Genomic DNA, 26,531 nt, shown 5'->3' on the forward strand with positions numbered 1-26,531 from the left:
AAAAAAAAAAATTTCATGAAAAACAGTGGATCACTTTTGGTACAGAAATCTAGACCTCAGTGTAACGCTCAGGTGGTTAATGGAGAATTGTCTTTCATTCAGTTTCGTTCCTGCTAATTCTAGAGTACTTTGACTGCTGTAGGCCACATAGAAATGGCATTAATCACATCTTTTATTTAATTTCTTCCTCCCAACAGTTGACACTGGTTTAGACATTTTTTTTTATAATAGAAAGTTTATCGCTGCCAGACATAAGTACACTGGTACCTCGGTACAAGTCCTTAATCCGTTCCAGATCCTTGGACTTATACCAAAACAAATGTTTCCCATAGGAAATAAAAGGAAAATTATTATTTTGTTTCCATGAAAAAAAAAAAAAATCCTATTGTTATTGGCATATTATACATTGATGGGGCTTTATAAAATAATTGAAACACTGCTTAATACTAAAATACATAAATACAAAAACAATTAGATGAAATAAATGAAAATTTAACCTCACTATACCTTGCTGAGAATAATCGAGTGCCTACTAGGATGGTGCTGAGAATCTAGGAGGAGATGTTATGTAAATCACAGAGAGTTATAGCGCGGGTTGTTCACTGAATGGTAGTAACTGGCGCACTGACGCTCGTGGGCAGTCGTGGCTTTGTCTGGAGAGAGGTAAACAAGGGTAGCTCGTGGTGTTTTGACTCATTTTGACCCATACAAGTTCTAGCACACAAGTCTTATTCCAAACAAAGGTTGTATACCAACCAGGCTCGGAACCGTTCAGTTTCATGCGCACAGACGGCAATACCACTGTGCTGCTGCTGTATATACCGTTTAAGTGTGTTTGATTTTAAAAGGTTATGACACTCTAAATTATTCTTTTATTTTTGGGACAGATGCCAATGTTTCCATTTGCTGGCTTTTGATGGTTCACACCTTCTTAGGTTGCCATCATGTTGTGGTGCAAAAGAGATTTGACTTTATTAGATTTTTCTAAGATATTTTGACTTTGTTTTTTCTGTGTTCCTATTTTTTGTCTGTGACTGAAGTATTCAAACTGGAGAAACCCAGGCCGCTGGTTGTTTCAGAATGAGGACCACAGTGGCAACCCCTATATTTTTTTTCATGGACCTGTATTTCATTACGCTGTGCATTGGTGCCAAGGATAGAGTTAAAAAATGCCAGTTACATAGGTATTTTTTAATGGGTTTAGACTTATATGTTATAGCATTCAAGTTTATTAGCGGCCAGTAAAAAGTAGTGGATAATGGCCCTATTGCACTGCTAGTCAAAAATTGGTCAAGGAACCCCTGGTTGCCTAAGGAATCATAGCATTCCACTAAACTTTGGTTGAAAAATGCTGCACCAGGAGATAGTGATATATTTGTGTTTGCTATGCCAAGCCCTTTACTTTTGTGGAATCCTTCTCATGTCATGTCATTATTCAATATAATATTGAAAAAGGTTGTTAACATGTCAAGTAATATATACCATTAACGATATACATTTAAATTGTTTGTTTTTTTGTTTTGTGTGTGCTTGAGACTCATTTTGTTTTATATCTGTAAGCCTATGGATGTTTCAGTGAAAGATTTGGGGATAAATAATGTCTCAAATGTTGTCTTTTAACAGCCATAATTATTGGTCCTGATGGGCATCCACTCACTGTTTACCCATGTATGATCTGTGGGAAGAAGTTCAAGTCTCGAGGTTTTCTGAAGAGGCACATGAAGAACCACCCAGAGCACCTAGCTCGCAAGAAATATCGCTGTACTGACTGTGATTACACAACAAATAAGAAGGTCAGCCTGCACAACCACCTGGAGAGTCACAAGCTGTCTGCTGCCGTCATTAAAACAGAGAAGGAGTTGGACTGCGATGAGTGTGGCAAAGTATTTCTTCACGCCAATGCTTTGTTTGCCCACAAATTGACACATAAAGAAAAGGCTGGGAACAAAATGCACAAGTGTAAATTCTGTGATTATGAGACCGCTGAGCAAGGCTTACTGAACAGACATCTCCTCGCTGTTCACAGCAAGAGCTTTCCACATATCTGTGTGGAGTGTGGAAAGGGTTTCCGTCATCCGTCTGAGCTCAAAAAGCACATGCGTACCCATACTGGGGAGAAACCATATCTCTGTCAGTATTGTGACTATAAGTCAGCGGACTCCTCCAACTTGAAAACCCACGTTAAGACAAAGCACAGTAAAGAAATGCCATTTAAGTGTGACATTTGTCTGCAGACATTTGCAGACTCTAAGGATCTGCAGGCCCATGCCATTTTGCACCAAGAGAGCAAAAGTCATCAGTGCCTGCACTGCGATCACAAGAGCTCTAACTCTAGTGACCTAAAGAGGCACATTATCTCTGTGCACACCAAGGATTATCCCCACAAGTGCGAAGTGTGTGAGAAGGGCTTTCATCGGCCTTCTGAGCTCAAAAAGCATGAAGCTGCACATCAAGGCAAAAAGATGCACCAGTGCAGGCACTGCGAGTTTCAGATTGCGGACCCATTTGTATTGAGTCGACATATTCTTTCTGTGCACACTAAGGAGTTACCATTTAGGTGCAAACGCTGCCGAAAGGGCTTCAGGCAGCAGGCTGAACTGAAAAAGCACATGAAAACACACAGCGGAAAGAAAGTTTACCAGTGTGAGTACTGTGAGTACAATACTACAGACGCTTCTGGTTTTAAACGTCATGTCATCTCCATCCACACCAAAGACTACCCCCATCGCTGCGACTACTGTAAAAAAGGCTTCCGCCGGCCATCTGAAAAGAATCAGCACACAATGAAACATCATAAAGAGGCCGCTATGATGTGACCTTTTTTAAATCTGTCTTTTCAGACGATTGCTTAATTGTACACCCGTTCTTGTAAAAGTGTAGTGTGGATTTTGTTTTTTGCTTTGTCATTTTTAGTAAGCCATGTGCCTCTTAACTATTTTTTTATATTCCAGTTCTGCTCTTTGTTTAATAAACAGACAAAGCTGCAACTATGAGGAGCTGGTGGACGTGTATGCCGAGTTCTTTCATTCACTTTTGTATGCTATTGACAAATTGACCCACTACATTCATCTAGCTTATTAAAGAACACAATATGCTGAAGCTGCATGAAGAGTTGGGACTTTTAAATGACTTTTTATTCCATCTAAAAGTTAGACTTCTATTTGGCAGGCAAAATGTAGTTTTATCTATCAGTATTTAGTGGGATATTTATGAAAGTGGATGCATGGGAATTTTGTTGTTGCTGCGTTCTGTGCATCAGTTTTCTTAGGTGTCACTAAATGTAAGTTGTCCTAGGTAAGCTGTGTCACTTGTGGCACTGAGCAGCACACAAAGATGCAGTACTGTACAATGTCCCAGCTATACTATATTTGCAAACCTTATGCATTTTGGAATTCAAAAGTGCTCAGATGGGTCATAATATGATTGCACCAAAAATCTATGCTATTTTGAAAAAAATAAATTGAATTTGCCACAGAAATTGTAATTGGGCACATTCATAGCTGGTCTCCACAGAATTTTTTTTTTTGTTTGCTTTTTATAAGTGCCATGTCCTTTCTGCTGGTTTGTATCTTTCTCTTACATCAGTTTTTTTATGAAATCAGTATTGTGTGCAATATGTACATTTCTCCTCACCTAATAAAAAAGAAGTATATTGAGAAAAAGTGTTACCAGTATTTCCAGATCAACTAACGAAGCCTTGTTTTGGTCAATATTTTTCAAGCAATGGCTGGCAGTCCTTATGACTTTGCAATACTTCGATGTAAGAGAGATATATTTTACGGGGGACCGTTTTTTTAAGTAATTTTACACATTTTTCTGTGAATGAAATGTTGGCATTTTTTTAAATTACATTAGGAAACTAAATTGTACTGTGCTAAGATTTTTGCTAACAGTGTGTGTGTTGGTTATACATTTTAGGTATAATTTTAAATTGGCGTGGCGCTCATCCTGTGTTTTTTCCTTCCAATTTTTTTTTTGAAGACCTGGCACATGAAACCGAGTTTGTTTACAGTTTTTAAATTTAGGGATTTTTAGTAACTTATTAGTGAAGAATAGAAACAGAATGAACAAGTCTGCACTTTTACAATAACTATAAAGTCTTGTATTGATGCATTCATCTTTTTAATTCATTTTTTGTGAGGGTTTGACTGGCATTGCATGTTACTCAGTGTTGCAGCATTTGTAATATCTGTAGTGTCCACCAAGGGGCAGGGCTGCCTCTGTAAGTACTTTAAGTCTGTACTTACTTTTATTTCTGTTTTTACCTACATTATGTGGGAACTTTAAAAGGCACTTTCATCCTGCAACCTACTAGACTGGACCATGAGCCAATTGTATGTTTGTTGTCGTGTACACTTCACTAAATATGGATCGTAATATATTACTCAGTTTGTGAATATTGTCAACACTAAAACAAATTGGCTGCTTGTCATTTTGGCATATACAGAAAAAAACATTACTTTTCCCAATAAAATATACTGATCATAGCATTAAAAATCACTTTTTCTTTAAAAAAAAATGCAAATTTCTGGAACATCTTTATGCATCATGCAATGTTCAAGGTTCATAACTAGATGACGCATGCAGTGCAGTTCCCTTCATGTCTGTTCTTTCAGTGCTGTTTTAGCCTAAGTTGTTGTTGTTTTTTGTTTTTTTTATATTGCAAGACTGTATAAATGTACATATTAAATGCACAGAGATATTCAATCGGCTTTTGTAAAGTACACATCTGTATAAAGATTGTAGTTATCGTTCATGTATGTTTCATGTTTCCATTGTTTTAAATTCTGCAGGAAAATGTTGGTAAGTGCTCCAGAATTTGAATGTGTAAGAGGTACATTTTTTTTTGTTTTGTACAAGGACATAATGTAAATTATTCATTAGACATTGCTTGTAAAATATTGTATTGACCTTCTCTGTAAAATTTTGTAAAAAAAAGTAAAGTGAAATCAATATAGGGATGTGAGCTGACCTTGTAATTGTGTACTTGAAATGTGCAAAAATAAAGATCAGAATATTTTCCTGTTACCTAATGTTTACACCATTTTGTGTCCAGGGAGAGGAATAAAAAAATGTGGAACCCGTGAAAACGTGTCTACACTGTGTGCACAATTATTAGGCAAGTGAGTATTTTCACCATATCACCATTTTAATACATATATTCCAACTCCAAGCTGTATAAACATGAATGCTTATTGGATTTAGGCATATCGGATTATGTGTAATGAAGCAGGTTGTGGCCCAAGATCAACATCCTATATCAAAGTGTGCATAATTATTAGGCATCTTTTTTCCCTTGGTAAAATAGGCCAAAAAAGAGGTTTAACTTACTTTTAAAAGTCACAATTTGTAAAATGTCTTTTTAGAGGAATGTAGCACTTGTGAGATATTGGGGTGTCATCACAGAACCATCAAATGTTTTGTTGCAAATAGTCAACAGCGTCGCAAGAAACAAGTTGGAGTAAAAAAAGATGCACATTAACTGCCGAAGATTTGAGAAGAATCAAAACGTGAAGCTACCAAGAACCCATTATCCTCTCCAGTGCTGTCATATTCCAGAATTGCAACGTACCTTGAGCGTATTAGTAATGCTGAAACTACTAACCTTTTTCATCATACTCCTTACAGGAATAATACCTTTCAAAAACTGCCAACACCTTAGACTAATTTAAATTTTCCATTCTCTGGTACGTATTCAGTAGGATTATAAACCACATAACACCAACCTTTCCGTACTGTTTTCTTTAATCGGGTTTGAAAAACATCACCATAGTATTTCAATTTCTTCCTTGTTCATTACACATTATTATCTTTGCCACATGTATTTTCAACCTTTGAGATTAGTAAAAGATTCTACAGAACCAAGTCTTCAGCAATATGAGTGTCTGTAAAGTCCCCTGAAGAAGCCTATATGGTGAAACATGTTGGGAAATAGAGTACTTATACCATTGATGTAATATGACCATATGTAAACTGTAAAATGGTCACTTGGATTTTTCTGTATTTCTTGGCTAAAAGTAGTTGAAATCTGTCTAGCAGCGATGTCCCTCAATACAAAATATTAACATTACATTGTTGCCATAAAAGCTTTTTCTTTTGTTCCTTTATCTGCATACCTACCTGGAGTGGCCAGAAGTACAAGGTGTTCAGTTCTCAGAGCTATGACCACGGTAAGGGAGGCTGGAACCTGACCACCACTGAACAAGACACTAGATCAGGGGTCAGCAACCTTTTGAGTCGAAAGAGCCAAAAATTACAATTTACAAAATTTCAAAGTTTTTAAAGAGCCGCAAAATTTTTTCTTGCCAACAATAAATAGTACTCGCATAAATAAAGTTTTTTGATAAAAAAAAACTAATCTCTTTATTCATAAGAAAAAATATCTATTCATATATAAGTAGTGTTTTTCACAACAAATTAGATAATATATATATGGCATTATTAGATAATTACCTAATTTTTAGGTAAAAAATAAAACAAGTAAACATTTACTTACAACACTAACTTGTACTTCAATAACAAACAATTGAGCAAACAAATTCAATGGGAGCGATGGCTTTGCATGGTTTTAGAAAGTTTAGATAACATTAGATGACCCCCCGTGACACGGGTCCTCACTGTCTTCAGTTCGTCGGAAGCTTTCGAGTGTCACGGGGGAGGGGTGTGGTGAAAAGCCAGGCTGAGAGATAGAATAGCTTCCGACAGACTGAATTAAAGAGCCGCAGCTTCACATCTAATGAGCCGCATGTGGCTCGCAAGCCGCAGGTTGCCGACCCCTGCACTAGATCATTTAAAACATTAAGACTGGGGCAAGAAATATCTCAAGACAGATTTTTCAAAGGATTTATGGACTGATGAGATGAGACTGACTCTACGGACCAGATGGATGGCCCGTGGCTGGATCAGTAACTGGCACAGTGCTCCACTTTGACTCAGGCACCAGCAAGGTGGATGTGGGGTGCTGGTATTATTAAAGATGAGCTAGTTGGACCTTTTCAAGTTAATGCACTCAAAATCAACTCCCAAACGTATTGGATTGATTGATTATAATATTATGTTAAAATGAATCCTCAAAATAATTTCCTAATTGTACACACTGTGTATTCAACTCTACTCCTTTAAAATTAACTGGCTGGTTTATCATCACATTTCAAAAAGAAGCAAAAAATTGTCTGAGGGGGGGTTTGACTTCCCCCCCTCGCCTGTGTACATGCTGTGTTACCATTACAGGTTAGAAGACTGTCTTAAAGCTAGACCGTTGTTGACATGGGGGAGCAAAACAATGCACTGGAAGGTGAGTAGAGGTAAGTAAATGATTATTTTAATGTGTTTTATTGCTGATTTATTCCTGAACAGGCCTGTAAATGCCTGTAACCTGGCCACAGTTCTAAATGAATCTTAAGACAGAAATGTGTGAGCTGCCAGTGGCAGCTATAGGTATAGCCCACACCTATTTGACTTTACATATTAACGGAGCCTCTGTCCAGTTTTCATTGCTGTCTGTGTCCAAACCTTATTTGTCAATTTGTCTTATTTGTCATTATTTGTCATTAAAGTCAAAGTTAGGGGATAATCAACATTTAAGTTGTCATTTGGAGTAAAAAAGGCATTATTTTCGATTGGGGACACCAGTTATAAGGGCAACTGTCTGGTATGATGACTTTGTTCACTTGAGAGATTTACTCCTATTGCCTGTTGTGTCTTTAGGGCAGAAAGTAAATGGATATCTCCCTAGCAGTGCAGACAGCAATAAAAAACCCAATGGGAATGATCTGCAAAAAAAATCGGCTTAAAGGCTTGGGATTTTTGGGATAATAAAAACGTTATTAGTAAAGAGAGTACAAAAACATCCAATTACAGCTGATTTAGGAAAGTATGCAATGTATAACTGCAGTCCATTCTAGGAATAAACAGGTATAACAGAAAGCATAATCTTACAGAGTACCAAAACTATAAACAAACTCTTTCTGAAAATGCATCCCTGCAAGACCCACATTTACTAGATATACAATGTGTCAAAAGAAACACAGATTTAAAAGAAGAGAGGCAATTGCACATTCATGCAATTCAAGGGGGAGAAAGAATCCAAATGTCAGCCATGAGCATTGTTCAGGGCTACCAAATCTGGAATCAAATATCATCATCTTTGTCTGCAAGATTCCCCTGTTCCTCTCAAGCCATCCATTCTTTAAGTATTTTTGCAAAACATTGCTCAATGGTCAGAGCTCTTCTATAGGACAAGAATACAGGCCTTGGCTGCGTCCATGGTGCAATTACAGAAGATCTGTAGGCTTCACGCCTAAAATCATTATGTATTATATATATGTATTATAGTAAATAAAAAATCCACGTTTAAAAGGGACTGCATGATCCAAAAAAACAAGTCTTCCACACTCTCTCAAAGAATGGCTCTATTTGGCCTATTTTTGGACCGAAAAATGTGGAGGATAGTCCCCTGACCCTTACCACATTGCTAACAATGATCTGAGACCTTTGGACACAGTAAAGTGGGCACTTGATACCATCGAGTAAGCAATTTCTAGTTCATTTTTTGGTAAACTGAGCTGATTGATGGAGGTATGGGCGAGTGCAAAGAGATCTGAAACATCATCTGGTGGAAAGAGGTTGGCATTTTTAAAAGTAGACCTGCAGCCCTTGTATTTGTGCTGACAGACTTCCTTTACCAGAAACCTGACCTAGGAACCTCTGCTAACCTCAGTTTGATAGTGTCCTGACTTCAGCACTTTGAGTCATTGATCTGTAACCTGTATGCAGCAGGTGAACTTGGAAGAAATTTGAAACTCTTGATAAACATACTTCCAGGTCAAAGGCTCAAAATTACAAAAGCTGTAATTCCAGAAGTATCATGACTGACTTACAACAGTGCATTTACAGAATTATGTCAGCTAAATTGTTCTTACTTTAAAACGTTGCTAAACATGATTGGGGCTTCAATGAATACAACCATTTCAGGCTCCCAGTATTACCATATATTGAACCAATGACAATACTGTCTGTTCTTAGGGCATTGTTTAAACAGATATTTAAAAACTCTGGATTAAAAGGAACCATGTTTTCCATAAACCTGGTGATAAGTATCCATGAAGGATACTACCGACCATGAAAAAATGAAAGTGAAATGCTTCTGCTTCTCACCATAGGCAACAGTCTGAATGCATTTTTCCAAGCCCCATGAGGGCAAGGAAAATGTATAGGTGAATGAGTTTATGGGCTCATTGGAGTTAATGTTCTTGCAAAGCCAACCAGTCAGTGAATCTATTTGAACAGTGATCTTACCCACTACCTGTAGCAATTTCTTGCATAACCTGAAATACCAGCTTCTGCAGTCTGGTATTTGCTTTAACTGGGTTTGACAATATGGCTAAGTAAAAAAAATAAAATTGTTTGTTTTCTGAGGGGTAGGTATCAGTTTAAATCTAGTGAGCTTGTAACTATTTAACAATATAAAAATTGCAATGAAATGAACAGAAAATTTGTGACATGGTCGAAAATTATTAAAAAAAAAATCTGGTAAGAATTGACAACAGAGGTAACAATACTTATATGATTATATTTATACAAAATTTACTAGTGAATATTTTTGGGTAAGTTACCCATATTATCTTCTACAGGTAAACCCCCCCCTTTTTTTATAACAGGATGAAAAAAAAAGAAAGCCTCTAGGGCCCCGGGGATCGCACACTTCTCAATAAATGCGGCCTGCCACGACCCTATCCATTGAGAAGATCCCCGCCACTAGAGGTTTAATGGGGACAAGGCCCCCCATTCATTCACCTGTAGTGCTCTGTGATTGGCTGGGGAAAGGAAAATCCTGATGATGCTTGAGCTGTCATCAGGGTTTACCTTTCCTCAGTCAATCACAGAGCACTAGAGGTGATGAATGGGGAGACTTGTCCCCAATTAACCTCTAGTGCCCGGGGATCCCACACTGACTGACAGGAGGATCATCCTATCATTGTGGGATAACCTGTAAAAAAAAAATAAACGTTAGTAAAACAAATCACACACATTCCATAAATTACTTTTAATTTTTTTTTTAACACATTTTTTTACACAAGAATTCTACAAATCCCGCGTTTTTTGGGTCGAGTCTATTCGAATTTGAACAGCCATAGTCGGGTTGAATATAAGGACAACTGGAATTCGAACACCAACACTACTGGTTACAGATTTGATATAGAAATATCAGACTAATTATTGGGTGGGGGGAGATGGGTTTTATCATTTTATTTTGTTGTGTCAAGAAGAAAAAAAGTTACAAACACTTTTTTTTAATGGGTAATTAAAATTAAACATTTACCCTTTTATATATCAGATTAATGTTACAAGCACCTTTTTTTAAAAAAAAAAGAAAAGTTGTTGGATTACAGTAAAGCTGCGTACACACTTCCAATTATTATCGTTGGAAATGAACGACGAACGACCGATTGGCCAAAAATCGTTCGTAAAAAAAGTAACCAACGACGCCGACGAACGAGGATAGTCGTTGGAAATGAACGACCGGACCGGCGGATCGGATTGGACGACGATCGTTGACCATCTATCGTGTGTACGGTCGTTCAGTGATCGTCCATGGTCTGAGCATGCGCGGTGAACGAACGTTCGCTCACTTCCTGTGATGCACGTCACTTCCTGTATCGTTCAAACGATCGCATCTATCGTGTGTACAATATCTTTTAACGATCGTGTCGTTATCTGTAGGTACAGGATCAGTGCCATACGATCGTTCGCAGATATCGTGCAGGATCGTTTGTCGTTCGTTTACCAACGATAAAAATTGGAAGTGTGTACGTAGCTTTAGTGTGTTTCTGACCTGGCAAATGTAGGCCTAAAGTACAGAAAATTGGCAAACAGTCCCTATATAATGCCTCCAATGTCTTTCATATAATCCCATTTTACCATCAAGCTCTATAGGAAAGGCGGACCAGTTATTTGTGTCCTGATCTCTTTGAAGTGTTACCATTCTAAAAGCAAACAATTGTTAACATTGCACCTAGGGTCTGACTAATATTCTTAATCTGACAGGAGGTAGAAGGCGGCAGCATTGCTGTGCATTTTTTTGGGATGCTACATGCAATACCCAGGAGTGGGTTGCTGCTTCCATAGACTTCACACATGGTTTCAATTCACACAAAAAATGTGAAAAACATATCTGCTATGCTTTTACAGACACCTGAAAAATCCTGTCATTCCTCCTAAACACCTGGGGATTGACAGTAGTGCCCAGGGGCTGTAAACGCTGTGGTAAAATACTACTGGTGAACCCAGCCTAAAAGTGCATGAAGATTGGAGTGCTTGAAAGAAACACCATTCATTGCAGCCCATAATGTTTCTTCTTTCAAAGTGGAGAACTTTAACTGGTGATCATTAAGTGGTAATCAAATTGAAAAGGGGTTCCACTAACATAAACCAGTAGTTGCCGACCTTTCGGACTTCATGCACCACTAAATTCCCTGAATCCAGACTGTGCATTGCACTAAATGGGGACGAAACTTTCCCCAGAGTGATGTCATGATGCCGGAACCCGTCCACTCTCCCATCACAGGCTCGGATCTGCTTGCTAAACATCAAGGGGGGACAGTAGCACAACATTTTCTAGTAACCATGTCCTTTGATAAATGCGCTAACAGTTCACTTTCTCTTGTGTGGAAGCAGTGTTCTCTCTGCGGTGGTCTGAGCTGTCCAATCAGAAGGAAACGTCAGTTTTAATGATCAGACTTTTGCACAGAGACATAGAAAGTAAGGTTCTGTCTGTTTAGCATTCTGGCAGGGGACAGGAGTTTTCTACTCAGGAAGTGGCCGCTCTTTAAGTGCACAACTTTAAGGGGCTCTATTTATAAATCAGGGAATCTGATTCCTTTAACCTCCTTGCCGTTAAGCCCGACCTTCGTGCAGGCAAAAACGGCTAGGATGGTTAACCCCGAGATTTTTCCCATCCCCACTTACCTGGTCCCCCTGTGCTCATTCAGCGTCGTGTTCGTGTTCCAGCGTCCTCCTCCGTCGATCGTCGTCCGTCGATCTCCCTCTCCAGCATCGGGTGCCTTCGTCGGGTACCAGCGGGACCAGGTCTACAATTTAAAAAAAAATTTCATGAAAAACAGTGGATCACTTTTGGTACAGAAATCTAGACCTCAGTGTAACGCTCAGGTGGTTAAACATTCCCTAGTGGTAATCAATTACTGTTATGGAAACATGGACCTGGAAGATCCCCACCAGGGAATGTTTCAGAGAATGTCAGATTCCCTGTTTTATAAAATGAAACCCCCTTGTGTTTTATTTATCCCTTTTTTATGTAGATTGAAACTCTGGACAGAGAAAAGCATCCTGGATCGATCCAAATATTTTCAGGATTGCTTTATAGCAAATGCAAAATATAAAACTGTCTTTGAAACATCACTAAAGAAGCTGCAGTGTCCTGTAACGTGTGATCGGTGCGGGTTAACTCATCACTATATCAGCACATCCCATACATTCCTTGTAATGTAAACGTGCAGCAAGCACTGAGCATGCGCCCTGCAGCTCTTTGTTATGCCAGCCGTGAAGGCGGAAGTACGCATGCGCGTTGGTCCTGCACTGACAAGTGTAGATAAACCGGCTAGTAGAGGAAGCTGCTGCAGTGCACCCAGACTTCTGGGTAGAGCAGGCACAACGATCAACCAATTGTTCGCAGCTACACAGCAACATACCCAGGGGGACTGAACAAGGAGATGCTGCCTGCCTCCTATAATTCTGCGCTGACATCAGGGTTTCCATAGACACTTCATGCAAGGTGCCCCTTGTCTTGTATGACAGTGCCCTTGTCTAGACTTAGGCTGCTGCCAGGTGTCCTTCCATCAGGATCTCCCTGAAGATCTAGGAGGAGATCTCTGCAATCACCTATCAGATCTACTATGGGATCTCGGTAACCAAGCAGGGATCTTGTCCAGCACCTACTGCTGGCTCCCCATCCATTCTCCTACAGAGCATCCTTCCATAGCAGCACTTCTTCTTCCTCCAGTCCATAGCTCCCAACAAGTGCTGAGCAGCAGGAGCACCATGTCAGCCTCCTTCTACTTACTCAGCACCCTGGGTGGGTATCTGATCACCTCTGCCCTGCTCCTGAAATTCCCCAATCTGCTGCACAAGAGGAAACAGCAGAAGTTCAGATGTAGACACATCTCCCACCGAGGAGGTAAGATTGTCATCACTAGGCATGCATTCTGATTTTATTATGTTACAACTTACCTTGGTAAGGCCACCTATGGCTGAAAACACCTCATAGCTACTATTGCTGATGACCACTAAAAATACCATCTGGCTGGCCATCATGCTAGTCCTGTGGCTTCCCATACTAGAACCAATATGTGGATCTGGAGTTGTGGCTTTACCTGCAACCTGCCTGGGCTCAGAGGCCATTCAAGCTTTCATGTTCAGTAATGACAGCTTATAAAATTTTCTCAGGAAATGTATTTTGTAATATCAATGCATTTGTACCTGGACTTGTTTTTTTTATACTAGTTTTCTTCATTTAGATAAAATTATTGATATAGTATTTTTTCAAATTGCAAACAAAAAAGTAATTCTAGGCTTGATAGTCCTTGCCTTTATATTTGCATTAATTGTATTATTGTGATATTTTAATATCTATAATTTTGATAATAGTAAAAGTAGCAAATACATAAATAATGGGGTCTTATGGGGTAACGGTCTGCAGTCCTTGTGAAGCTACGCTGGGTGCATTAGATCTGTATCTTGGTATGGAGGAGGGAGGTAGCACCCTTATTATTGGGTTTACATTCACTAATGATCGGTGCTCTGGCCATATTTCAGGCTCTTTGCTGAGTTCATCTGGGAATAGATTACAAGCCTTTTACCTTTACCATAATGAATGTATTTACAGAAACACAGAATCTGTAGGGAACTGACTCAGGTGCAGTGCAGATACTAATAGTAACATATAGAGCACTGACATGATGGACAGAAATTCATCCAATTCACACAGCAATAACATTGTGTCACCTCAGCAAAGTCACCCAAAGCCTGCACTGAGAAAAGCTGAAGATTTAAATGCACGGAGAGACTCGTTCTGCAGTATTAGCAAGAGCTTGGCCCAAAGAGCTGCAGTGTCTCTTTAAGAAAATCAATCTCCGTACCCAAACCATCAGATCAAGGACTTCTGTATGGTAACCAGCTGTCCCAATGATATGTGTTCCAATTATTCCTGGTATTGTCAGGTGTTGTCATGCATAATACCATGGTGTTTGTATTTGGCACATTAGGTTTTACTATGCAATTAGCCAATGTGGTCTGTCTAGTGTAGTATAATATTGGATTCTGTGTACCATCGGATGGGAACACCTGCTCTTCCTGCAGCAACCAGGAGACGGGGTGTCAGTTTGTGTACAAACACTTGATTTCTCATGCACAATTAGAGCAGCTGCAGTGTGCCGTGCATTTAAAGGTAATGTGATAGAGGGCCCAGATGTAGTATGCAAGATATGCCAGGAATACCATCACCCAAGAGGACAGCCATCATTAAGTATAAAAAAAAGGTTGGTCCTGATTAAAACTAACAGATCTGTCCCTATTTATTTATTTTTGAATGCAGTATATATTCACTTGTTAATAATAAACAACACAATGAGTTATTCTCTTCTGTTAATGAAGCCAATAATGGTGGCACTTCCTTTCCTTTTAAAGCCCAGGCATTTAGAACCCATGTGATTTATTGTAATGCAGGTACGCTTCATATCTATTAATCAATCTGTTGTTATTTTATTTTTTTACACTGCAGTCCTAGATGTTGAAGTCAGAGTCAAAAAGCCTTTAGCATGTAGGAAGGTCAGACCATGGTCATCAAATACAAAGCAGTGACCCAACTCCCCAGTGCTCTGACACCCTTCATATAAAACCCTGCTCAAATTACAGGGCTGTTGATGTGTTCAGGGGTGTTAATGCCAGTGATACCTTCCAAGCATGCAAATATTTTGTTGGTTATTTTGCTTCTTGTTTGGGTTCATCTTTGGCACTTCTATATAAGCATACAACTGATTTGTAAAGGTGAGCGTATTTTCTGTTCAGTGCGCCAGGTACATTCAGTACCTTTAGGTGTGTGTGTGTGTGGGGGGGGGGGGGAGTGCACTAAAACAGACAATGCATGCAGCAATGCATTACAAGAACTCACTGCAGCCCATTGCATTAGTGGGAACATGCAGGACATATTTAGGAAGTTCCAAATATGGCTTTTTTTTTTAACAAATAAAGCATAACACAAAGCTCATAAATGCAAAATTTGATCAACGCATCGGAATAATCACAAGGCAACTTAAAATATTAAAATAAATAAACTACCTTGAATCCTGGTCCTACCATTGCACTTCAACTTAGTACCCAATACAGCTTGTAGGAAGGTCTTGGCTTGTTGGAGGTTTGCAGGAATTTACATAATTTTTCTGGGTCTAATTCCCCAGCACGCAGAATTGTGTCGTAGCATCAGGTGTACCTATGTACTTTAAAAGCCCACTAAATGGGAAATGTATGGGAATAAGGTGAGGATGCCTAGTCCTGGGGAGCCATCCAGCAGACATACAGGAGGTCTCAGTGACATGGGAAGATAAGTACTGTACTGCTATCCAGCAAAACTGGTATTTTGTCTTGTAAAGATAAGTACAGGTTTGCTTTAAGAAAATCAGCGGCTCTCTGCTTTAGCAACTGATAAGGCTGCCATACACAAGAATGAAGAAGAAGAGACAGTGGCATGAGCTGAAGGATGCTTGCACTGTGCATACTACATGATAAAAGGACTTGTTTCACTGTGAAGTTTAATAGTCTAATTATATCTTAACAGTATATTATAATAATGCAAAAGGTTAAGTGAAAGTTCCTTGTCAAAAGTACAAATTGAACTAGACACGTGGGCAGCTAAAATTATATGCAAATGCCATTTCCTGGAAAAAAATATTTGGTTTATGCACTCTGTTGTTGATTGAGGCCACCAATGGGACAGAAAGCTACTGATACCTCATATTTTGTTGGAAGTACAGTTTTGTAAGCTTTAATACCAGCTTTATTGTTCATTTTCCTTTCTATCTCACATTTTCTGATAGAATGCTGGTATTTGTTGCCTTTTCTATAACGGTTTTACATTTAGAACTCCAGCCTACCAAACATTAGAATTACTTTTTCAGGTAACAATGCAAAATCATTTTTTAAGATATTGCACCGACCAAACCAAGAAAAGGTCTGTTGTCGCCATCGCTGGAGATCACTGCGTATGACGTTGAGAAGTGGTAAAAAGTTCAGCTCTACTATTCTTCTAAGGTCAGCAGGGATATAGTGCCCAGGTATCTAACAAAGCCTTGAGCCCATTTAAACGGAAGGGAGGGCGCCAACGCTTTCCGTGTCGCAGGTGGTAAGTTAATATCCAATACCTCTGATTTTTGGAGATTAATTTTATAGTCAGAAAGCTGACCATATCGTCGCAATTCTAATAGCAAGTTGGGAAGGGTCACCTGGGGAGCAGTAATATAAAAGAGAAGATCTCCGCATATGCAGCCACTTTGTGCTCAATGCAGCCCACCCTAACCCCTTTAATATCTGAATTCTTGCGAATATGGCCCAGAATGTATTCTGACCACTTTTACTTTTTCAGTTTTATGTTGCAGCCTGATGCTATGGTTGTTTAAATTCTTTTTTTCTCATTATTCTTTACTCAGTACCCGTAATGACAAAGCAAAAACAATTTTTTTACAATTAAGTAAATTTATTAAAATGAAAAAACTGAAATATCACATTTACATAAATATTCAGCTATATTTTAGCTCAGGTTCTTCCCATTTCTCTTGATCTTCTGCACCTTGATTGGAGTCCACAGGTGGTAAATTAAATTGATTGGACATGATTTGGACATTAGAACGTCTCATAGATGGCAATGCATATTAGAGCAAAAACCAAACAATGAGGTCAAGAGGACCGCCTGCAAGTCTAGGCCCTGTACCTACATTATAGTATTGTTTCACTTTTACAATGGTGGGAAAACCAAATGGTATGAGATGAAGGCCTCTTTAATTCTTAGGAAGTTATAAAGGTAGACACCTTGAGGAAATACCATGTATACACCACAGTGTTATATACAGCTGAAGAATGTATACAGACCAGTAGTTTTTTATTCCGAGCACCAGACGTGACATTGGTTTATAAAATGTAGTACATACAAATGAATGGAATGTGTGAGCACAATTGTAGTACAAAGGTTAAAGCCTGTAAGAGCTTAATGTTAATGCAGGCTAGATTGTACCCTTTAGATTAAAAGCAATACCCATTTTAATAACTATAACAATAGAGGAGGTAATAAAATTCTCCCTACAGATGGTACAGCTCTTCCAGTCTAACTGCAAAGATAAGAAGTTAATATTAACTATACATGACTAGCAGTTCAGTGTCTCTATGGAGTTGTCATCGCTAGCATTGTCTGCTGTGTGATACTTACTACTGTTGCTTTAACACTTATAGTGTCAAACAGCCAATTCAGCTACCACATCACATCTCTCTTTCATGACCATGGCCATTGAAGCTTTGATGCTCAGAGTGCTCAAGAAAAAAAAAACGGTTTATATTAAACTTGAAGCTTGCGCATGATCACTGTGTCTGAGCTGTCATAGTGATCACTTCACCCTAAATCATGTCATCTGTCATGTCATCTGTCATCACTCCACATCCTAAATCATGCAGATTCACTATTGGTAATAGGGAACAGTAAAGACAGCTAGCATTGGTCAAAACAAGTAACAGATTAAACGGATTGAAAAAGCACCAGCATATTACGCAGTTCTGTACATTAAATAGGGTTAAAGCATAATTTTTTTTTTTTTTTTTTAAACAATTACGTGTTGTGCTGCTCCACAATGATATATTGTTTTCAGTTTTGGGATCCAGGAAATAATGAGATCTATACTGGTCTGTATTTTTGGTAAGCACCTAAAGTCACTAGAAAAACAGAGGAGAAACTGCCAAAGTCCACAGACCTGTATGAGTTTAACTAAGCCTGCCTAATCCACGCTACAAGGCGTGATCTCAGCTAGACAATTGTGGAAAGCTTAGTTACTAGATTTCTGAAACCTTCCGCAAATTTAGTTTAGTTCGAGCAAAACTGTACACGTGCTTGTGCGTATGCTGGTAGAACATTGTTGACAAACATTTTCTTTTATCAGATTATAGATTCAGCTGTATATGTCACCTTTCATATTCCTTTTTATTATAATTATCTGGGGAACCTTTTTCTTAAAATATTTGGTTTAGAAGAATATGGAGCCTACCCTAGCTAACTCACTTCTGAACATTCCTTTGGCCTGCTGACTTTCTGGCTTCAGTACAGAGTCAATAGCCTGAGACAAATACACAGAATAGGAAAGTATCAAATCCATATGTGCGTACTTGGTTTGGGTCACTGACCCAGAATACTAAAGAAAGAGATCAAGTTAGGCAATTCACATACATAAAATGAAAAATCAGAAATGATAGTCTCCATGTTTCTCATGGACATACTTTCCCATAAAGCTTACCTCCATGCCATTTTTTTTAAATCAAAGCTCTGTGATAAGGAAACATAGGAGGCTGGGGACCAACAAGTCATAAAAGCTCATTGTTGTCCTATGTTTTATCCATATGACCATTGATTTGTAAGGGTTGTGTTCCAGGAGAATTGTATTTTTGCTTTCAGACAGCTGGCCCTACTGGATGTGTCCTGCTGAATCCCATCAGTCATATTTGATAATTTTGCAGTGTTCTCCCCAGCTGCTTTTAGCGAACCACCCAGTATTTTTTAGTAACCGGGTGTTTTTTGGGTAGTTAGTAAAAAGCTGGGTCACAATAAAGGGGCACTGGACAGTTGGTACAATGACAATGGAAAAAAGGGACATACTTAGGGGTGGGCATTATAAAGTTGGAACAAAGTATAGGTGGGTGGTAGAACGTTGACAGAATTATTGTTATTGTATTCTATGGCATTAACTGGAAACACTAAATTTGTCATGTGTTTCCCTGCCCACTTTTTGACCACCAGCCTATAGATTTTTCCCACCTAACACTGATTTTGCCATCATTGACACACAATCTGTTAGCCCATTGGCTGTCCATCTGTTACCCATGCATGTAACATGCATGTTCACTCCAAAGGCTTTGTGGATCAATTTTACTATCTCCAAGCCCACCAATTAAAGAGGAAGAGAACCTTGACTATGTCAGCTGAGCTTTACAATTGTGCTACAGAGTTCTCAGAAGAAGAATAATAGTGGGAAACCTGTCTGTGTCTGATAAAGAATTTGATCTGGCAATTAATTTTTCCTTGTGGGGACAGTATACACAAGCAATGTTGGAAAATGTATCACTATGTAATTTTCACACAAATATTCAAAGGTGGAATCACGTTTCGGTAGAAATGTTCCCTACAGAACAAAATGTGGAAATGTCATATAAAGAATGTCTTTGTGTTTATTGAACAATGTGTTTGACAGGTGTAAGGCACCACACTGCTCTTCACATTCGGCTGTCTATGGCAGGCTATATAATCAAACAGCTAATTAGAGAAATGTTGTTTTACGGATATTTATTCAGACACCTATATAAAAGAAGCTGAAAGGACAATGCATGTGCTCCCTGCAGTAACAGTGACCGGCTTCTTTTCACTTTGCCCTTTGGGAAATTATAATTGCTAAAGTCCTTTCATCGCATCTCAGTTTCAATGTAACATACAATAGAGTTTACATTGTATAATCTAAAACATTTTTTATTTTAAAATTCTCTGTAGTTTTAGGCTTTGTGTTTTTTTTTATTTTATTGTGTTCTGTTTCTTCTCTTTCTTTCAAACCTCACTGTGGTGAGTTATATTGGGGTTTATTTATTTCATAAAACATTATTGGAGTGACAGAACAGCGAAGCAGTGTTCATGAAAAACAATGCAGTGTGTTCATCGGTACCTCTGGGATATCAGATACTTTTTGGTTTAGTGGCAAACTTTCAACCTCTTTTGTATTAACAAGGTTGAGTTTAGCAACCAATTAAATGTATGTTTTCTTAATTCTGTCCTGGAAGAATGCACTGAAATCAGATTGGCTGCTATAAACCATGTAAACATTTCATAAATTTGATAAATTGTTCCATCATCTCCATCTGTGCATTGTGGTGTCCTAAAAAATGTGTAGTTGGGTTAAAATGTCTGTGCCAGTGGCATATATTTACCTTTTCTTTGCTTCCCCATTGTTCAGTTGAGCTACCCGGAGTGAAGGAAATACTCAGCACTTCCAGGTATATAGGGGCTTATGAATCACTACTTTTTGTGAATGTAGAAGACAGCCAGACCTGTGTAAGCTGCAAATTAAGACTTGAGCCTGAACATGGTTATTTTTTCTCACCCCTTTAAGCCAAATAGAATGGAAATAGCAATGGAAACAAAGGATATGCTAATTGAGAAGAGGGCTGAAACCTGTTGCTTGTGCTTGCTTGGACAAAGCACAGATTAATTTACCCTGAAGTGCTTAAAATGTGTACACAATCATCAGATTATGAAGATTCTGATAATACTTTGATAATTAATGCAAGCTTTAACAAGTCCACTCATGAGTTGCTGCTAAGCATTTTCTTCTGTGGTTATATAAGTTGGATTTTTTTTACGACACTTTTCGCTTTGATGAAAAGTGAACTTCGTGTTCAACCTTGAAAAACCTACCCTTTAGTTGGAGTAGACTCTCTTCTGTTCTGAAAGGTTCATAGATACTATTGATTTTGATTTTGGCAGTTTCAAGAGCCAGCTGTTGTGTAAGGCAGAGACAATGATTGTTTCTGCCTTTGCATCCCACTGTGGAGATGGTCCATCTGAGAAGAATTACTTGCAAGTGAATTACTTATATTATCTAGTAAACAATATAGTTGTTTTAGGTCAGAAAGTTCATTTATGTTAACCAAAACTATATGGCTGTCCAAGTAAAAAACCATAAAATGGAATAATAGTGAGTTAAGCTACCTACACACGTCCAATGGTTCTCGCCTGATAATCGGCTCAGGACCGACATCGGACAAGAATCCAGCGTGTGTACAGTGCCCGTCGTACATCATGCGAACAACTGTCCTGGTGGATCCACGGATGATGGACTAGGAACGATCCTAATGCAAAGGAAGGGGGAGAGCATGCAGCGAGTGCCGCTTTGTCGTTATCCCCCTCCCCTTATAGAGCAGAATGGTGCTGTATGTACAGTACTCGTTCATGCATCCTGCAGTGCTTAGTCCTTGAAACGGATCGTGAAAGATAATTTACAACGACTATAATTGCACGTGTGTATGCAGCTTAAGTTGGCTTTAAAGGGACTAGCTCTATACTAAAATGCCTTGTTCAACAGTTCTTTAGTTTTCCCTCCTAGCAACACAACCGTCATAGTGAGGATGAAAACTAGATGGTGACTGGGGAACTTCTCATTTTTTTTTTTAATACACATACCTGCCCAGATTCCTAATTTCAGCAAAAAACAGTAGACAAAAAGATGCAAACTCAATAAAAAACAAATAGCCTGGCTGGGCAACTAAGTACCTCTTTTGTAGTCCCCTTGCTAACAAAAATACTAAAGATCCTTTTGTGCAAAAACAAACTTGGCAACTTTTAAGCTAATGTGTGTCCCATAAAGCTTGTTTTCTCTCTAGCATAGGGAATTTGTGATTTCCCAGCAGTCTGCAGCTTACTAAAATAGAGCACTTCTGCTCCAAGTCCATGTGAGGGCATAGACAAGGACTGGGTGGTCAAAGACCCCTCGTAACTGTTCCTTGGTTGGTTCCCCTTATACTGTATTTTTATAAAAAGCCATCTGTCTGGCCAAACTACTTCTGATTCTGCTGGAGCCATTAATTCATTCATTCATTCATTAATAGACCGCCTTAGCCTGAATGTTACTATACAGGACCTTCTTACCCAAGCCATGGAACACCCTGTCGCAATGTTTGAAATAGTGCTCTCTATTTGTTTATCCATCACAATGCTGTGTTTTGCTTCTGAAAACAGAATCCTAATTACAATCTCATGAGCAATCAGCAATCCGCATTATCAGCTTTTAATCACAAAAACTACTAAACAGATAGACAGCCTACTACCAACGTTTCTACAAATTATCTGAAACAAATGGAATTGTTGGTGGTAAGCTTCATTAATTCATTTGTTTTTTTTAGTCAACATGTATTAGTTCAAGCAAGGCTCAAGTAATTATGAATTTTAGGTCTAATTTTTTTAGTGTGGTTCAGTGATAATTCCAGATTTATTTACTACAATCATTTTGTAATGCTATGTTTATTAGTAATAGTTGGATGAAACTACTTCTATTGCAACTTATCCACCTACCTGGAAGGATACTTCTTGCTTGTTGGAACAAACGTGACTGCATTTTCCTTGCTTTTTCAGATAAATTAGATAAGATTGTGTATAAGTTTTTAATATAAAAGTGTTTGTTTTTAATCAGCTAAACATACCTATGCAATATGAAGAATTGGAAAGATAGAGTACTATTTTACTTGTTAAAGAAAAGTTTTAGTTTGGTTGACAGTAAAAGGCTGAAGTGGATTTTGATGCATTTTACATGCTGATATTTGAAACATTCAGCGTGCTGGATTTTAAGCTGAGCTCATGTCTCCCATTTGACTCTGTGCTCATGTTTTGTAAATTGCAGCGTCTATCAGAAAATGTCTGCATTGCAGTCTGCAGGACTGGCTCCATGCACTTTTCTTAGCAGATCTGCAGTCTTGTAGGTATAAAGATGAAAAAGTAGAATCTGTAGTTCTTTCTGTGGCAGGAAGTCAGGGCCAAGCACTGATATTCTTCAGTAGGATGATACTAAACTCTTAAGCTACGTACACACTTCCAATTATTATCGTTGGTAAACGAACGACGAACGATCCTGCACGATATCTGCGAACGATCGTATAGCACCGATCCTGTACATACAGATAACGACACGATCGTTCGCAGATATTGTACACACGATAGATGCGATCGTTTGAACGATACAGGAAGTGACGTGCACCACAGGAAGTGAGCGAACGTTCGTTCACCGCGCATGCTCAGACCATGGACGATCAATGAACGACCGTACACACGATAGATGGTCAACGATCGTCGTCCAATCCGATCCGCCGGTCCGGTCGTTTATTTCCAACAACTATCCACGTTCATCGGCGTCGGTTACTTTTTTTACGAACGATTTTTGCCCAATCGATCGTTCGTCCGTCGTTCATTTCCAACGATAAAAATTGGAAGTGTGTACGCAGCTTTAGTGTTTGTAGGAAAGGCTTTCATTAGGTATCTTTAGGGCCTGGTTGCATTTTAAAAGAACCAGTTTGACTGCTTTCATAATTAGCTAAAGCTGAACTGAAGTTCATTTAATAAAAAGTGCTGACAGGCAGTTTTTTTCAACAGAGGAGACTGTGACAAAAGAGAAGTCTCTGCTCCCTTGTCAATGAGATTATGTGCAATGCTGCTTAAAGATTTCAAGGGTCCACTTACATCTTAGAACTAGAGAGTCAGGAAAAAGTGCCAGCTGTCAAGGGACTGAGAAAAAAGCAAAGTATAACTAAGCATATGCCCCTTATGCTAAACATGTATTAGTCCTTTCTGTAAAGGGAGGGGTACCCTTCAGTACACCAATTAGTGCAGCAGTAACATAGGCACAGGGCTTGATTTATTAAAGATCTCTAAAACTGGAGAAGTTAGCCTAATATGGGTGATCCTGAGTGATCCAGGAATTCTGGAGTGGATCTAGTTAAGAATGGAAAACATTTGCCAAGTAATAAAAAATTATTTTAATACATCAATTCCAGGTTTACTGGATCACTCAGGTTCACCCCTGATAATCTATCTTTCCCAGTCTTGGAGAGCTTTAATAAATCAGGCCCAATATTTACCGATGTCCTTGCACTAATGCTAACCCAGACTGCCAGGAAAAAACAAAATGAATCTACCATGTGGTGTGTGTGCAAGCATGGGTTAAAAAATGTATCATGAATTTTAGGTATAATTTTATATGCGATTTATTGAGGAGATTATATAGTTAGATTACTTGGAAGGTTTACAGAAATATAGGGAATAAATTTGTTCAGCTAAGATTAGTTGTTTCTGCACTGGAGGTCCTCTTTAGTTCAGCTAAACACAATTGCACTGTGAATTAGCCATGACATCAAGCATGCAATCACCATCTTTCACTGCACCTCCACAAAGTTCCTGTGAAGACAGCAAAGAGGATTGACAATATGGGTATGATGTTTATTCAGCCCTTCAGATAAAATAATAATTCCAGCCAATTAGAGATGTAAGGCATCTTTTAGATTGTAAGCTCTTCTGGGCAAGGTCCTCTCCTCCTCCTGTGTCATTGATTGAATCTGTAATTTGCTACCCCCATTTAATGTACGGCGCTGTGTAACATCTTTGCTCTATATAAATACAGTTTATAATAGATAATAAATAATATAATAGAAAGCTGTATATGAGATGATTCTGAATCTGTTATATTTGTATGAATAACTGCATCATGTTTTCATGAAGTAGCTCAGCGGAAATTCCTGTGCATTAAAGTGAAAATACACCTAATTATTAAATGTAGGTTCTTTATTGCAAGAGGGACAGGCAATGTCCCTCCTGCAATAAAATAAACGTACTTGCCTAATCAAAATTCGTTTTTAATTACACTCACTGGTCCTTGCTGTGCTGTGGATATCACCATACTTACCTGGTTCTTTTTTATGTTTTGAAACTTCAGCTATATTGATTGCCCAGAATGACCAGAATGATGTAAGGTGCATGGGAGTTCATTCATTCCCGGCATGGGTACATGGGATAAACTTTTACATATTGTGGAAAAGAAGGGTTATTGTTAACATGGTATAGTTTTCCTGTATTTTTCCTCAGTAGACATGCTGATGAATTATTTGCAGCTCCTTAGTTTGTCAAGGATAGCAATCTGGTCCCTAGTGTAAGGAGACACATAACCATGGCATTTGATGCTCAGTGTTTGGATAGCTGGAAGGTTCATGTTGCAGTCTCAGTGTTCCCTTTACATTCAAATATTGATGATGTCACTGAACCCCCTCATAGAGGTGTAGGCTAGTGAATAATTTAGAGCTCTGCTTCCAAAGTTAATATATTTTCCCTTACGTAAGCACAGGGTAATAAACATGGTTACTCTTCTGTATTTATATGTTAGGTACAAATTGTTAATAGTCATGTAATTCATTTTCTGGGGTCATTGATCTGGTAATCCAAAAAAAACAACATTTCTTCATAGTTTAAAGTAGGTACAACATGCAAAATAGTCTTAATAACTAAAAAATACCCTGAGTTCTTCCCCATATTAATATTACTTAATACTATAAATATGTATCTGTAGTTTTAAATAGAACCCTTGTAAGGTTATAATTACTGTTTGTGTCACTGTTGTTGCTATTACTGTACGTTCTACTGACTATGTGAATGATGGAATATCCTACGTTTATTCTTGTTACTGTTTCAGAAAGTTTATAGATTCCTTTAGGAGAAAGCTGGATGTTTTTGTAGAAGCACAGAATATAACTGGGTATTAAGGCTTTAAAGTAAAATAGCAGAGACTGTTGATCCAGGGAACATCCGATTGCCTCATGGAATCGGGAAGGAACTTATTTCCTCTGTGGGAGCAAATTGTACCAGGGTTGTTTTTGCCTTCCCCTGGATAAACTTTCCGTAGGGTTTTATATCTGGGATATTTTAATTTCCCCAGGGGTTGAACTTCATAGACCTTTGTCTTTTTTATCCTTTATTACTTTAAACTATGTAACAGGGAGTGAGGGAAAATAATCAAACAGGGACACTCTTATAGTGATAACTTATTAGGAAGAGATTTCCCCCAACTTAGGCCTTTCTTTTCCTTCCTTTAGTGTCACACAGAAGGGAGGAAAATATCCACAATAGAACATAGACAATCTGACAAGTTTTAATCCTTGCATTCACTGTTCTATTTTTTTAAGTTTAAAGCCTATGGATGAAAATGAAGTCTACTCATGGAGGTTCACTAATAAAAGCATGGAGCACTGCCCCTAAATGCAACTTGTTATTTGTCTTACTAAACCAATTCATACCTTTAAAAGCTGTTGAGAACCTGGGAAATCAACACTTGTGGAAGTGTCATTTTTCTCTCTGATAGACTTCTGATTTCCTAGGATCTGTGCAGTCCAACTGGAAAGGTAAGTATTTACAGTGTTCTTTTATATTTATGGCTTGGCGTAGGAACTTTTGTAGAACAATGGGTCTCTAAACATGACCTTTTAATACTGATATTTATCTACTGTTGGAGTCCAATATATTTGTGGTGCATTGTGAACTTTCATCTAGATGGTATATGAAGCCAAGCTTGACATACCACCAATGATGTGAACTAAGGCTGAGATATACAAGATTTTTTTCAAATGCAAATAAAAATACACCTATGGCTTCTCATTATAACATGTGATGCAATTTTCCCCATACATATACCAGA

The 26,531-nt window shown here is 38.4% G+C and overlaps 2 protein-coding genes across 4 annotated transcripts in view; both read left to right on the plus strand.

Moving 5' to 3' along the window:
- ZFX (zinc finger protein X-linked) overlaps positions 1 to 5,028 on the plus strand; it is a 15,641-nt gene extending 10,613 nt beyond the window's left edge. For all 3 annotated transcript variants that reach the window (XM_072428461.1, XM_072428453.1, XM_072428466.1), the window contains one exon: positions 1,624 to 5,028. In XM_072428461.1, coding sequence (XP_072284562.1) covers positions 1,624 to 2,816 — 1,193 coding nt within the window. In that variant the 3' untranslated portion in view covers positions 2,817 to 5,028. The remainder of the gene's footprint in view (positions 1 to 1,623) is intronic.
- Positions 5,029 to 12,585: 7,557 nt separating this feature from the next.
- GDPD1 (glycerophosphodiester phosphodiesterase domain containing 1) overlaps positions 12,586 to 26,531 on the plus strand; it is a 42,740-nt gene continuing 28,794 nt past the window's right edge. The window contains exon 1 of the mRNA XM_072428481.1: positions 12,586 to 13,192. Within this exon, the coding sequence (XP_072284582.1) occupies positions 13,057 to 13,192 (136 nt within the window). The 5' untranslated portion in view covers positions 12,586 to 13,056. The remainder of the gene's footprint in view (positions 13,193 to 26,531) is intronic.

Source organism: Pyxicephalus adspersus, chromosome 1 (genome assembly GCF_032062135.1).
Source record: "Pyxicephalus adspersus chromosome 1, UCB_Pads_2.0, whole genome shotgun sequence".
NCBI classification, from domain to species: Eukaryota; Metazoa; Chordata; class Amphibia; order Anura; family Pyxicephalidae; genus Pyxicephalus; species Pyxicephalus adspersus.